Here is a 16,087-nt window from a genome sequence, read left to right on the forward strand (position 1 = left end):
CTCTTCACTTAAATTGCCTATTGGGATCAGGTGCTCAGATATTATTGCGACTCCTTGAATAAGGATTTTATGAACAGTAGGTGTCATGCGACACCACCGGTACAGTTTTACATATAACTTTGCTGTCTCTAGACAGTATTTTTTGAATTTACACGTATCGATCTTGTAGCCACTGGAAATTGTTTGTAAAATTATGTAAAAGCGACGTATGAGTTCTTCATCTATTTTAGTAATTTCGGCTGATATTTCGTAGTTTTGGAAAAATTTTCGAGCCACATTACCGTTATTAATATTGCCAAAACCTGGTTTTGGTTGATCTATTATTAAGGAAGTTATTAAGTTATTATTAAGTAAAATTGTATCACTTTTTTCATCTGAAACAGTCGAAATGCATAGAAATAACCTTAAGGTAAAATATTACGCACTAAAACATTGTTTTAGTGAGAAAAAGTTATATTTTCGCTAAAGTAAAAACGCCTGATCAAATAGTCGGAGCAAAAAATTTGGCCCATTTCGAAAACTGGACAACATCTTTTACTTTCGAATAAAGAATCTTAATAACGACAACTTTTTTAGCTATCATGCCTAAAAATTATCAAAAGATGTTGTCCATTATCGGAAATATGACCATTTTTATTAAATTACAATATATGTTACTATTTGTCGGAATACCACAAACCCAAAATTGTTTTAGAACATAAAATACGTAAAATATAATCTACATACCTTGCTCAAGATAAGTCATTGCGGATTTTGAGTTATTCATACCAACTACAATTACTTGAAATAACTATTTTGTTAATCAATACAAATTACCACTGAGATGTGACATATAAAATCCTAGACCTTTGACATAATGCAACTATGTAATGACAACTGATAATGAAGGTATTTTTCTGCAGTGAGGTGCAATATCTCCCTGTTTATGCATATATTTCAATTTGAGTACAAAATACCCACAATTGCAAAGTTGAGTTTTGAGCACTGCAATGTATGGGCGGGTTCCAGTGTGCGCTGTGGGGCCAACCGCAACATGGTGAAATCTCGTAAACCACCAGCGGTCTCTAGCGATGCTGGTTGCAACATTCATACACATAGTACATAGGCGCTCCTGAACAAATTTAGTATCGGAGCGCGACCGATTATGTTCACTTGCGCCCATAATAAGGTATAACCGGACAATTGCGAGTCGGGCTTTTAGTATTTGTTATTATATCGGCTACAGAAATACATCATCTGTGAAAATTTCAACTGTCTAAGCTATCACGGTTCGTGAGATACAGCCTGGTGACAGACAGACAGACGGACAGCGGAGTCTTAATAATAGGGTCCCGTTTTTACCCTTTGGGTACGGAACCCTAAAAATTAAGATTTAGGGGTGAAACTAAGCTGAGAAGGGTTATATATATAAAATGAGGAGGGTTTCACACCAGTGGGACAAACGAAAATTATTATCACACTCGTAAACAGTACTTACAGCATTAATTGTTTTTTGTCGTTAAGTGACGCCTCTTCGAATATTTCATTCAATGTTTTTCTGTATATCTGAAAACAACAAAATGCTTCATTATTTTTCTACTGAAGTATCGTTCTACGGTCACGTCTGAAAAAATATATACGGACGACAAAATGCCAGTAATCTGTATACACCTTAATGTATGGACAATAAGGTCGTGTATACATATTTTTGGGACTTTGTTCGTATCGGTATTTTTAGTCGTGACTGTACCACAATCGGGTTATGTTCTTTGGATAATGAACTATTTCGAACAGTTGGTTTGTCCTCCCATTTCCAGACATTTACTTAACACAAAATATTCGTAGATTTTGTTAGATGTGTCTAAGAGAAATTCGTAAAACGATACAGAGTACCTAGATTTGAATTAGAAAAATAAAACAATTATTTATTCTACCGTGTATCTGATATCTCGAACTCATGGAGTTGCACGCAGATGTTGTATGACATGTCAAGTGTCGACCAAACAGGTCGCAAGCCTCTATAAAGCCGGGTAGATAAGTACTTAAATTACTACTAACTCACTATAATGTCGGGCCGTGTCTCCGATATCTCGAACTCATGGAAGCGTTGGTCGCAGATGTATGACATCTCGACCAACAGGTCGCAAGCGTCTATAATGCCGGGTAGATACTTGAATTACTATTAACTCACTATAATGTCGGGCCGTGTCTCCGATATCTCGAACTCATGGAAGCGTTGGTCGCAGATGTATGACATCTCTACCAACAGGTCGCAAGCCTCTATAATGCTGGGTAGATACTTAAATTATTAACTCACTATAATGTCGGGCCGTGTCTCCGATATTTCGAACTCATGGAAGCGTTGGTCGCAGATGTTGTAGGAAACTTCTTCGACCACAAACAAGGCCACTGAACCGGGCACCCCGAATAGGTCGTAGGCCTCTATGATGCCGGAGCAGAGGCCGGAGAGGGCCTTGTTTTCTGGCATCTAGGAAGGTAAAGTTTAGCGTGAGGCCCGTCAGATGACGCTGTCTATATGCTGCTTAGGAAAAAACTTGGAAAGTCAGGTCACTGATTATATATTTGAAAGCAGTGTCAAGGAAAAAAATATAACCGCACACGAAATTCATTTACCTATGCTTGGACGTTTAAAATAACACTTCCAAGCTCTGTGCTATCAAACTTGCTGCAAATATATACTGGTCCGACTCTACGAACATGTACAGTCGACGTCAAAGATATGTTTACACTTTTGCACCTTAATCCTTTGTAATAAGGCGAAAAGTGTAAACATATCTTTGACGTCGTCTGTACCTTAAATTCATCTGATAATCAAATTTAAAAATGATTTTGTCCTCGAGTCCCTCGAGATAGGTACGTGGTTTAGGTTAGGACGGTAGAAATGGTAGAATTAGCAATAATAAATAATGACTTACGTTCTTTATTAGATCCCCGCATCCCAACTGCCGCAATATGTAGCTGTAAGTAAAGAATTATTAAAAAAGGAAATAATTTACGAAAAAGCATTTTTAAAAAGACACTTTGTGAAGGTACGTATTCCGAGCAAACTATTATGTCATATAGGGTCAACCGGGATAAATGCGTCACTTGAGGTAAATGCGTCTTTGAAACGTTTCTTCTAAATCTAACATTTTAGAACTATTGCCTATCCCTATCCCTGTTCGAAGTGTGGTCACTGAACTTTTAGTGTAGACGGCTATAATAGTTATAATATGTTGCATTTGGAAGATATCTTCAAAAGAAGCATTTACCACAAGAGACGCAATTACCCCGGTTGACCTTACATTGAATTTTTAATGTAAACATTTATGGAAAATGTTTTATTCGATTTATTTTGAATATTTGGACCTTACTCGGAGATGTACGTACAGGTACACAATGCTGCCTCACTATACGTACAACCATGACATTGGAAAATCAGCTTGAAATAGGACTTCTGAGAAAATAAGGTAAATAGAGTTAGACCAAGATAAGCCTGCAACTATTTTGATAGCACACGCAGTGAAAGTGTTAATTAAAACGTCAAACTTCTATGAAATTATTACGTATAAAATAACACTTGCACTGCGTATGCTATCAAAATCGTTATAGACTTTTCTTGGTCTAACTTTATAAAAATTGATGAGGTTTCGAATGTCATTAACGGTTGTTATGAAAAGAAAAGTGTAATAATTAATAATAATGTATTAATAGTAGGTAAATACTAATGTTAGAAATTCATGCGACAAATACAAACACTAAAAAAAAATCGTGCAAAACAAAAACCTGCATCTACAATGAAAATTAAAGAAATAATAATAGAGATGACAAAAACACACAATAGGAAAAAAGAAAAATAGGTACAATAAGAATCAAACAGATAAGCCAAATAGCTTCACAATGAGAGAAAGTAAAATCAAGAGATAAAATGATCAAATTTATGCAGTGTTTAATCTAAAGATATTCTACATAAAATTAATGTAGATAATTACATAGAAACAACATCTACATCTAAAATTAATATTTGATATTGTACCAAGCATGTTCACAATACCTATTTAATTAGGCAATGTATTTATAATAACAGCAGTTTACAGAAATGGCAATAGGTACGAGTAACAATAAAAAATGCATTATTTCAGAAAAAAATCTGTATGGGTCATTCTACTTTTTCGTGATATTGAATTCGTGTATGAAATTAGTATTCAAAAATTGTACCTGAACCAAATACTTGATAGGAATTTGTTTAAAAAGTTTGTTAAAATTAATATAAAAGGATGGTAACGCGGTGGTAGTATTTTCATACAAATCGGGAGACAATCCAGTACAAATAGCAACATTCCTAACTGTACATCGGTGGACCTTATACAGTTAACAGTGTGGGCGATGTGTAACACTGAGTTACTGTGATTAAAAATATAATATTAAAAGTAGTTATTTATTGAACAAAGCTATCGGGATTTATAGCCTAAAGCCTCTTTCTCCATCACAAAACAGAAAATGAAAGTAATTGCCAAGTATTCTAAAATATACATTGTGCGAAACAGTGTTAAAAATTATGTACAACAAAAAGTAGAATGAAATTCTAGATATAAGTACATAGTTGATTATATACTGGTCTCTACGTATCATTGTGTCAGTTCACAATGGATAGTAAAGTAAACATAGCAACCACGATACAATTTACTAACTACATTTTCAAAACAAAAATAATGATCACTAAAATGTACTGAATTATGAACCTTAAATCTAAAGTGCCAAGGTTGATAACTGCATTAATCTTACTTGAGTTAAGCCGTTATGTTTTTGCTCGATTTATGTGAACATGCCTGTGACAATATCCTATGTTTACAAAATAAATGCTATTCTGACACTAAATGCTAAATTAAACTCTATTTCATTTGCTACAAGGTTGAAATTCTAAAAGCGAAGATGCAGACTAGTCTACGTCCCATGCATGCATTTAATGTATAAGTCAGTTTAGTCTAATGTCTGTCATAATGCGTATTCGAATTGCCTATCTTTTATCTTAAATATTTTAAGTATCTATTTCAAAGTCTTGGATGTTTACTTCTTTTAATTTAAAATAATTGTAATAATTTATTGTTGTGTTCCTACTAGTTGTAACTGTTAATTGACTTCTTATTTTTATACATTTAAAAACTGAAACCGTGAAGAGAATTCTTTGTTTTGGAATTGTCACTAAATTGAGAATTGTCATCTGACAAAGACTATTCACCATGTCTAGATAGAAGAGTAATCTAATTTCACTTTAACAGCAATCCTCAGTCGACGACCCAGATGTGCGATAAAGTGACAATGACAGGTGACAATTAATTTTCATGGCGCCTATTTCACCAACTTGACAATTGTCACTTGACACTGAAAATATTCTGTCATTGTAAAGCGACAATTATCAGCGTGGCAAAACAGTTACTTGAAGATTACGTACTCCCATGGTTCCTGCTACGGACTTCTTTTCGTTTTGAGTTGTATAGGCATTCGTAGCAATTGTGTTTTTAATACGCCTTTGTCTTTTTTAGTCCTGACTTTTTTTCAATATACATACATATATACACAAATACATACGTGACATCAAGTGATTGGTACGTCAGAGAAATCCAAAACTGCTAAGGAAACCTGAAACAGTCTGTATGAAATGATACTCGTAATATTTAGGTCGGCGCATGTAATGGGGATATTTAACCGACTTCAAAATGAGAAGAACTCTTCATTTCAATTCGATTTTTAAATGTTAACGAAGAGCTGCATGGCATTTTAATTATTAAATTATTCGGTAGGTACCTACTCACATCAAAGTTTATTTACATCGTTCCATAATACAATTGTTGTTTTGTTTTGTAGTTATTCCCTTCCCTTAAGTAAATATAATAATTATATAATATTTCCTGCTGCTTCTTTTAAGAAACAGTAGTAAACACTTAATCAGTATTTTACAGCCTGAATTATGTTCTGATCAAGTTTTGTCTTAATAACTAGTGGCTCTGTGAGCTGTAGACCTCGCGAGCAGAGCTTGAAATAACATGGTGCTAAGAGCTTTAAATACACCGTGTTTTTTTTTATTTCCGTTAATTTCAAGGGTGCATTCCTGAGCTTAAATCAAGTAACTTTCTCAAAGACACCGATGTTCTAATTAAGTCCATTTCGGAGATAATCCATAATTTATTTTTTTACTATAAGGCCTCTACAAGCGTGTACACTTGCCTTAGGGCCGGCTTACATATTGATTAGTGTTTAGAATGAGTTCATACATTTGCTACTAAACTTAAGTACAATCTCGGTCGATTGATGTACGAAATGACATTGATATGTCACAGATTTCAATTGTTTGGTTGAGTTAAATGTAATGCCCGTGTTACAACAACGCTATATGCTACATTTAATTACTTTTTAAACAAAAAAAAACAAAAAAGAAAACAAAATATTTTTTTTTTTTGAAAATTAACTATGCCATTTAGTTCTTATAAACGTACTTAACTATACCCCGAAGTTAACGGAATTCAATAAAAACACGGTGTATAGTAAATTAAAGAAAAACAATACGAAATTTATGTGTAAAAAAATACAAAAAGTTATAATATCCCAGCATACAATTACTGGGGATCGAACCCAGACCCTCTGTGCAAACAGAAAAAGCGAACGTTTACAAACTGAGCCAAATAGTTCTTAGATGGGTTGACGAAATTTAGCTACTCCTTCTCAAATTAAAATTAGTTAAAATTAAATATCTAAATACCGCCTAAACCAGCGATAATTTTTTTCTGCATTTTTTGCTATTAACTCTGTAAACATGTTTCAAAAAGAAAAAAGTCTTATGATATCGATACGACTATTTGTTTAGGCGCCAGGTATCACGACTCCGCCATTTTTAAAAATTTCCAAAAACCGGATTGACAAAAAAATTTTATTTACTTAGTCATAAAATTCGGTCACAAAATTTCACGAGAATCGGTTAAGAATTGCGACCTGTAGAGGAGAACATCCGGACATACGAAAGCAAAATGCCCGAGTCAAAACGTAGACCTTCGCTTCGCTTCGGTAAATTATCCCTCTAAATGCAAATCAAACTCGCTCTGTTAACAGATTCTGTGATTTGGCTTTTGGTTTATGTACTTGGTTGCAACGATCTATCTTTCACTTTTGAAGTCGGTTAAATGGATTATTGAAAGATGTGTACCCTAACCAACCCGGCAACGACTGGACAACGTAAAAGTGACAAATTGTCACTGACAATAGGGTAATTCATTGTCATGCAATAACATGTACATTGTAAATTATGCGATAATAATTTTACAATAGTTTTTTCAGGTGTTATTGTTGATCGGATGTTGCTTAAGGTATAATAAAACATGTATATTGCGGGAATGCTAATTTGTAAGACATAAAATCAGTTTTATGGCTAAATTATTTGTTTTTAATAGGATTTTCGAAGACATTCAGTCGTACCTGAATGTCGTCCATTTTGTAGTCTGTAACTATTAAAATTTTGACGCGTGGCGTTACTAAACGTTTATTTCACCAACTTGACAATTATCATACATATAACAATGACAATTTGCTCTATATTTCTAACACGATATATCGTTAGGTGTCGTTATTTGCCAGCCAGAAAAGTGTGGCGAATTGTCACTGTGTTACCGCAATTGTCAAGAATGTCAAGTTAGTGGAATAGGAATCGTCAGGGTGGAATCACGTTCATGCCAAATATCTTCGAAGTCTTTTAATATCTCATACACACATGTATAATTAAGTAAAATATAGAAATTGAATCTATTCTAAAGTGTGGACATTTCTCCAAGATGGGTCGATTGCACCAAACAGTTTGTAATTCGTTAAATTTGCTTGGAAAGTTTAACAATGTGTGATGCATGCAAACCGCCTGATCTGTAAAATTAAACGTACAATCGGCAAAATTGTAGTTCATTGCCACAAGAGCTTCCCGTACAAAGTAGGTTGTATATTGCCCGTTAAAAGAGACGTTATGTGTGTACATGTTATTGCACGTCACGGACAGTGCGGGCGTGGCAGGTAACATCTCTCAAGTGTTGCCAACTCAACAAAGCACTAAAATACATGCACGCAAACATAACAACTATAACTTAATCTACAAAAGAATACACAAATAAAAAAAACACTTCCAAGCCAAGCGAACGGTACCAAAATAAAGGCATGAACACAAGCGAGCTCCAGAGTGAAATGAATGGATAGCGTGCATTGAAGAGAGAAAGAGACAGCCACGTGAGAGATGTCGACTATTCGCTGCTTAAACGTATAAAGGCGTGGATACATTAATGTGTTAGATTAGAACTTATCAATCCCAATTCCCATTATCGACGAGATATTATCTCGTCTGTCACATGCCATATAGTAAACTGCAGGCATTTTTGGTTCCAACGTTTGCACCCAAACAAATTTAATAATAAAATCCTCATAGATGATTCCCGAGATGCTCCGATCATGCAGTTTTTACTGTTAATACTAAATTGATCGTTGTAATGTTGCGATACCCAAGCCCTTTATCATTTCAGCGCTGTATTGATGATGGGGAAAAAATTAACATATAATTTCGAAAACATTGCTTTGTGCTCAAAGAAAATTGTGAACGCATATAGTGAACATAGACAAGACAATATTCATGGGCGTGTGGTGTAGCCAGTCAGATGAGAATGATGAAGTGATAGCTGAAAAAGACATATGTACACATAAATAAAACATTTCTCAGAGCCGAGACAGTAGACTAATGATTTAATGATTTCAACGGCGTAGACTGCTTTTGGAAAAGCAGCAGCAAGTTTCAGAACCTTTAATAAAATCGGGAAGGTTCTCGGTAACTTCCGGACACACAAATTTCACAGTCTACACAAATTTAGGGAAGTTTTGAAGTCTATATTTAATAGGAATAGGATCGCAGTTCACCTGTTACGGCCCTTAGAAAAAAGGAAGAACAAAATAACATTCAACATTATGATTTTAGCTGTGTCCTGGCTTCACCACTAGCAAATACATAAAACGCGAAATAGTTGTATCACCCAGTTAACACATTAAAGTATCCAGCTTCCCTGTATTTTAGCCAACTTTGAAAATCAAACTTAGTGTTTAAATTGTGTAGACAAAAAATAGAGACTCTTTTGTTTTTTCAAGCGACAATTCGAATTAATAAAACTCACTGTTTAATTTTATGATCGCGCATATTAATGAACCAGTTACTTTCTGGCTGAAAAACTTGGCGTCTAAAATTTATGAAATAAAACTATTGAAACGAATTATATCGCGTATATTGAATTCATACTACATCCCGACGTTTCGAACCCTTTACAGCGTTCGTGGTCAACGGGTGACACGGACGCTGTAAAGGGTTCGAAACGTCGCGATGTAGTATGAATTCAATATACGCGATATAATCCGTTTCAATAGTTTTATTTCATGAGTAACTATCGCGGTAACCGAAGACAATATTGTATAAAGTTTAGTTTTTCAAAGTTGGCCAACCGGTCAAGCAGCGACCACTAGCGCATCTGTACCGATTCATGGCGGGAAGGTTCGAGGAGATGGCGCCGAAACTCGACGCGATCGTGTTAAACTCCACTTGTTTTATCTTATTGCCGTCCGGCTGCTGCATCAGGTAGTCGGAGCGGAACAGCCCCAGGCTGAGGGTCTGAAATGTTGAACGTCATCATTGTCCAGTCTTCGCTAGGTTTGCTGTGTCGAGTTTCAAAGTTATAATACCGCAAGTAAATATTAATAATATAATAAATATATTTTACTCATAAAATATATGGTCGTAGGTACTGAAAAAAAAAAATACATAAATATTTTAGCTTAGTATTACACAGTACACCAATGTGAAATATTGTGTAAAAATATAACTAGTGTATGTGCAGTAACATTAAAGCGCCTTAGTTGTGTGTTTGGTGTCTACTTATTACAAATAATATAAAAAATCAGCGTCCGCACCTAAAACCCTAAACCAATAATTATATAAACACTCATCAATAATTACTTAACACTCCTATTACCATTTTACATTGGAAGCATTGCTTGTAACCTTTTACCAACTAATACTTACATCCAAGACCGCAAAATCATCTACCGTCAACAGTTATCTTATACGCCACCTACGTATTTGACCGTTATCCTATAAGGCACCTACGTATTTCACCAACAAGACAATTGTCAAAACACAGTAACAATTCGTCATACAACGTCGACTCAGAAATTAACTGCGAATCGACATTGTCACATGACAATTGTCAAAAAAAAATGGTCAAATTGTCAAATGTCAACTTTTTCAACAACTTGACAATTATGATCAGACATACGTAGTTGTCGTTAGCTAAATTTAGAAAAGTACGAATCAATGTCAAACGACAACTGTCATGTTGGAAAAATAGGGGTCAGTATTTTCATTTCAGTTTGTTCTTTGTTAAAGTTGTTAAATATTAGTCATTCTGTTACAGGGACATATACAATTAGTTTCTACATTTGTCTTATCTATAATTTAGTCTACACATAGTATAATCTACAATCATTATGTACAGTTACATTATCAAAGCAAATTAAAATGTTAGAAATTCACTTGAATTTGCTTTACGACTGACGCTAACGTTCTAAAATAGAGTTGTCCCTGATCGTAGCGTAAGTCATAAGGTAATTTCCAGTGTATTACTCATCTCAAGTAAGTACGAGTATATTATGCGAGTCATCTTTAAATATTAACAGATAACATTACGAGTAAATATTAGAGTTGATTAGTTAGTTGTATGGAGATAAGAAATAGCTAGAGTTCGTATAAGCTAAAGCATTTCACACGCCTTACTTAATTATCAATTCAAGTGACTGGCGACCGGGACACAGTAATACTTAAAAGTGAGATGCAGATATTTCTATAGAATTCTGTATACAGTGTCTGATAATGTATAGGTGCGACCCTGTCATCAGTTAACTGTGCGTAGCGCTTAAGTCTGCACTGATTTGACACGCGACAGAATGGAACATAACGTTTATACAGTATTAAATTGTACAACGGGACTTAATCGCGCATTTAAGTTTTAAGATTTACCTCCGAAGTTTCGAGGACGGCGTTGTCCCCGTGGTCTCGGATGAATCTAACGTTTATAGTGGCACTGTCATAATTTTCCACGAGTGCCAATGCAATGCAAACTTAGCTTAAAGGGACTCTATAATATTAAAAATGTTACTCTTTAAATAGGTACGTCATAATGACCTATTAATGAGTGTGCTTTTGTAATTTAGGGCCGATTCTGACATTGATTAACGTTAAGTGCGAGTTCATACATTTGCTTTGCGTTTAGTAGTATATGTATAAACTCACACATAAAAGTAATCAGTGGGTACACCTCATTAACCAACTTTAATATTTAAACGAATATTGTCTATAGTTATTTACAAAACTTACATCATAATCTTGATCAGTCTACGAGTATGTATATCGAAACCATGTAACAGTTCACTGTACGTCACTTCTACTAACGTGACTAACGACAGGTGACAGCAATACAATAATCCAATTAAATAATAATTAACAATAAATGCCATAAAAAAAAATTGCTCACGGTATGGTGAATTGTCACAGTCTCCTTTCGCTTTTCCCGTTTGAACATTGTTGTAGTAGATCATAAGTGACCTAAATCCATAACACGATATTCAGGAATTTAAAAGTTTTAAGCAGTAACAAGTCAAATCACGGGTGAAAAACTGGACTTGGATCACTTTGGAAGTACAGAAATAGGTACATATGGTTTACAGGTTGGCAATGTCGCATTTGGACGATACGCAGTCATATTCTTATGTATTTTCTGTTCCCGACAATAAGATTTAACATAGAACCGCTAGGTAGGTATTATAACATAAATTACGTCGATCATCAGATTTTTTTATTAACTTTAGGGTATTTACTAGCTGATTGGATATTATAAATTTGATAATTATTTAAAATCACATAAACCAGGAGAATTGTGCTGAACATAATTTAGAACCCACAATTGAAACCATTGAATATTTGGCTTTCCCTATTTACACAAATTTGACAATAGGGAATATTACGCAATATTATGCGTAGAGGGCGCCACTTGGTGAAAAAAGTGATTGGGTCAGGCGATCTCTATGCATATTATGAATATCATGATATTTTATTGACATCTTATTTTCGGGAGCACAAAAAACTTTTGAGGATAATTCTCAGAGCGTTTATAACTCCTTATTCCTGAGCAGCATGCTGTCACCACCACGCTGACAATTGTCACTTGACAAATGAAAATTCATTGACATTGCTAGTTCATAAAGAAAACGCTACGTATCAATACAGAACCAGAAATGTGCAGGAAATTGTCAGGTGACAATAGTCAAGCATAGGTGCACAATTATTTGCATTATAAAGACTTATCTCGCAGATTTATGTAGAGTTAGACCAAGATAAGTCTGCAACAATTTTGATAGCACACGCAGCACAAATGTGATTTTAAACGTCAAACTTCTATGAAATTATGACGTATAAATAACAGTTGCACTGCGTATGCTATCACAATCGTTGCAGACTTTTCTTTGTCTAACTCTGATAACATTCTTATTCTAAATTGCAAAGTAACTAAAACTCCTCGTTTCAAACGCTACAAGAATCTATGCGACACTGCGTACACCCGTAATCACCTCTGAATCTCCCTGGACACGGGCCCAAGATGGCCGAAACCGGACGCGATGCTGTTGATCTCCACCTGCTTCCAGGAGCAGTAGGGCGTGTGCTTCGCGCACTGGTTCTCAGTGTGCGGGCAGCGCGACTCCAGCATGATGTCGGAGCGCAGCATGCCTAGCGATACCGGCTGCGCAAGGTACATATATTGACGTCTATTCCTGATATGACGGATCAGACGGATATAAACTTACAGATAGATAAGAACTGAATTTGGTCGCTTAAAGGAGTCATATAAATGCGTCTGTCATACTCAGCATGATGACGGAGCGCAGCATGACTAGCGATACCGGCTGCGCAAGGTACATATATTGACGTGTAGTCTGACCTGATATTATATACCTCAAATCAAAAATCAATCATTGGTCGCTTAAAGGAGTCATAAAAATGCGTCGGTCATTCTCGTATTAAAGGCGGAAATAGGAGACAATCTAACAAATACGGGACGCCTAAGGATTTTTTTTATATTAAATTGGCCAACCACGGTTTTTTTATTCCACCTTAAAATGGTAAGGATTACGAGTAAATAGCACGACGAATTATGAAGCAATGACAATAACTATCATTAGTATCAGTCAAGTGTCAAATGACAATTGCCGATCTCTCAATGACAATGCCAACTCATCATTTGTCAGTTAACCGACAAATGCCAATCTATCAATGACAGTGACAGTGTCACATGAACATGGTCCTCAAATCTAGAAGATCAGAATAATCTGTTGATGTCGACCTGGGACAGTGCGTACGATGGTCATGAGAAAACAATGGGTTCTTTTGGATGCAACCGGAAATGCTAAGCCGGAGGAGTTATAAACCAAACATAAATAAAAATATAAGAAATCCGAAAAGGTGAGACATTTAACTGGCGATATTGGTCTGAAATAATTGAATTAGACATGTATGACAGAACGCGGGACATTCGGTACAATAGAAAATATACGGCAAAATCAGTCACAATTGAATATGACAATAGCTATGACTTCATTTGCAATAATTTCACAGAAAACCGCAAAAAATTAACAGCGGCATTCAAGTAAAAAAATGTCACGAGATATCAGAATAACCTTATATCTCAAGTTACCAGGTCAATGAAATTTGAGCCCTGTAGCGTTGTTATAAAGTTGATCTTACGAAGCTATAAATTATATTTAAATAAAACACGATTTACGTAACTAGTAATCTAAGTTGGTATAAAAACTATTGGAAATTGTTCCACTGCATTGCACATTCATAATACAACTTATAATAGTGTAGATATATTTCAAAATGGCAGACATCCACTTAGGGATTACATAACGAAAAAATTGATTAACGCCCAATATAAACTTAACTAACCAACTTTTTTTTTCTTATTTTTTAACAAAGATGGATAAAATTTGGTTAGGTATGTTATAATTATAATAGCTAGTTTTCCGTTGTGTAAAATACCATTTTTAAGGGAAATTTTAGGACATACAGAATATAGAACAATACCTATTCAGGAAACTCAATCTGTCCACCAAATTTTATCGAAATCTGACGTAAAAAACGACAGAAAATAAAAATTTCACCCAAATGTATATTGGTATACCGTATCTCAAAGCAATAAGGTTCACTTTGTACTTATGTATCTTTCTATAATGTGATTCGTTTTATATTTCTCTTGGGTGACTGCTATAGTAATTGGCCCCTCCATAGCAATTGGCCACTCAATAAATCAGAAAGAAACAAGGCAATAGAAGTTTTATTCTTAGGAGTGGTCAATTACTATGGAGTGGCCAATTACTATGGAGTGGCCAATAACTATACCAGTCACCTTAAGCGTCGCGCATCGGTTGGATTTATCCATCTTGAAATACATCGTAATGTTGGTACTTAATTATTTATTTCACAGAGTTAAGACTACAATTATCTTATAAATATAATTTGGAATAATTATGCCAATTGTTACGATAAAAAAAATATTATAAATTCATTTAAACAAAACCTGTAACACTTTTAGTAACACAGACGAGTGGAAGTGTGCGGTGAACTTTAAAATTAAATGAAGTGATATTATTATCGATATTATAGTAAGACTGGTGTTTAAAAACCCCCTGTATGTATTTAGTTACATGTGAATTAATTTGAATAGGTACCTTACTGGCAGAAAATCTAAATAGAAATGAGACCAAGAGAAATCTGCAACGATTTTGATAGCACACGCAGTGCAAGTGTTATTTTGAACGTCAAACTTCTAAGAAATTATGTCTAATTATTAGACTATGATACGTCATGTTGGGAAGAGAAGACCATGTTTTATTAGACTCTAATATTCTCTCTCTGTCGCATGATGACGTAGGCTTGTGTCAGTCACGTGACCACGAAAAGACGGGAAGAGAGTACCAGGCGGAGTATATTATTATACCATGATGAGGTATAAATAACACTTGCACTGCGTGTGCTATCAAAATCGTTGCAAACTTATCTTGGTCTAACTCTAATACAAATACGGCTTTTACGTTAACAGTAAAGATATGTTAGATTGTAGGTGTTGTTCTTCAAATAACAAAAAAATATGATTAGGTAGGTATTTTTTTACCTTGGAAAATGAGGGCAAACTGCTGTATGGACTGACATGGCTATTTGTACGGGACGTACAAATCATGTAGAAATAGTAATACATTTGACGTGCCCCTCCCCCGCAAAAATCGGCAGACTGGTTTGTACAGAAAATGATAGCCAAGGCGTCTCCAGTTACTAAATGCTCTAAGATACACATACATACAGGGAGTTCTTAAGCATTTGTCAATATAAAAGTCATACTTAGCGCTTTATATTGATATGACCTTGCGTATTATCACAATACTCATTAGTGTTTCCTTTTAAATGATATTAATAAGAACAGAAGAACGTTCAAAGTTAAATTTATGAGTTTTGAATACTTTTCGTATTATACTCTGTATCTTTAGGTATTTAAATAAAAGTAAACAAACAATTTGTACATTTTCAGGTAGTTATAACATTTATTGGTTAACCGACCAATTACAAAACCGCCTGGATTAGTCACTGTACGACCTGACTTTAACCTACATTATTTGATCGTGTAATGTTTTCTTCTACCCTCAAATCGCATAAGGACTAGTAAGAAGCCATTTGAGTGTAGATTTTGTTTACTTTTATTTAAATACCTAAAGATACAGATTATAGTATGGATAGGTTTGTAACCACGTCGGAACCTAATACGAGTAGACTATAAATACTAATCACATACCTGAGCGATGCCCTCCTTCCGCACTTTGACCCATATCTCGTAGAGGTTGGCCGTGAACTCGTCCACTTGCAGAGCGTTTTGCAGCGTGTGCTCCAGGAAATCGTCATTATGGGCAACCTAGGTGATAATAATAAATGATTATGAATGGA

General features: G+C 34.9%; 2 protein-coding genes across 6 annotated transcripts in view; both read right to left on the minus strand.

Moving 5' to 3' along the window:
• Nucleotides 1-16,087, minus strand: part of LOC134800841 (heparan-alpha-glucosaminide N-acetyltransferase-like) — a 130,536-nt gene that overhangs the window by 57,324 nt on the left and 57,125 nt on the right. The gene's annotated exons all lie outside the window — the stretch shown is intronic.
• The window catches only part of LOC134800736 (glutathione synthetase-like), a 42,410-nt gene that overhangs the window by 22,405 nt on the left and 3,918 nt on the right, over nt 1-16,087 (minus strand). For 3 of the 5 annotated variants that reach the window (XM_063773266.1, XM_063773267.1, XM_063773264.1), the window contains exons 3-7: nt 15,939-16,055; nt 12,667-12,836; nt 2,916-2,958; nt 2,297-2,467; nt 1,478-1,545 (exon numbers count right to left, since the gene is read on the minus strand). In XM_063773266.1, the coding sequence (XP_063629336.1) occupies nt 1,478-1,545; nt 2,297-2,467; nt 2,916-2,958; nt 12,667-12,836; nt 15,939-16,055 (569 nt within the window). Of the gene's footprint in view, nt 1-1,477; nt 1,546-2,296; nt 2,468-2,915; nt 2,959-9,521; nt 9,656-12,666; nt 12,837-15,938; nt 16,056-16,087 lie in introns of all 5 variants that reach the window. The other 2 variants (XM_063773268.1, XM_063773265.1) reach the window with 2 other exon arrangements.

Source organism: Cydia splendana, chromosome 20, assembly GCF_910591565.1.
Source record: "Cydia splendana chromosome 20, ilCydSple1.2, whole genome shotgun sequence".
Lineage (NCBI taxonomy): Eukaryota > Metazoa > Arthropoda > Insecta > Lepidoptera > Tortricidae > Cydia > Cydia splendana.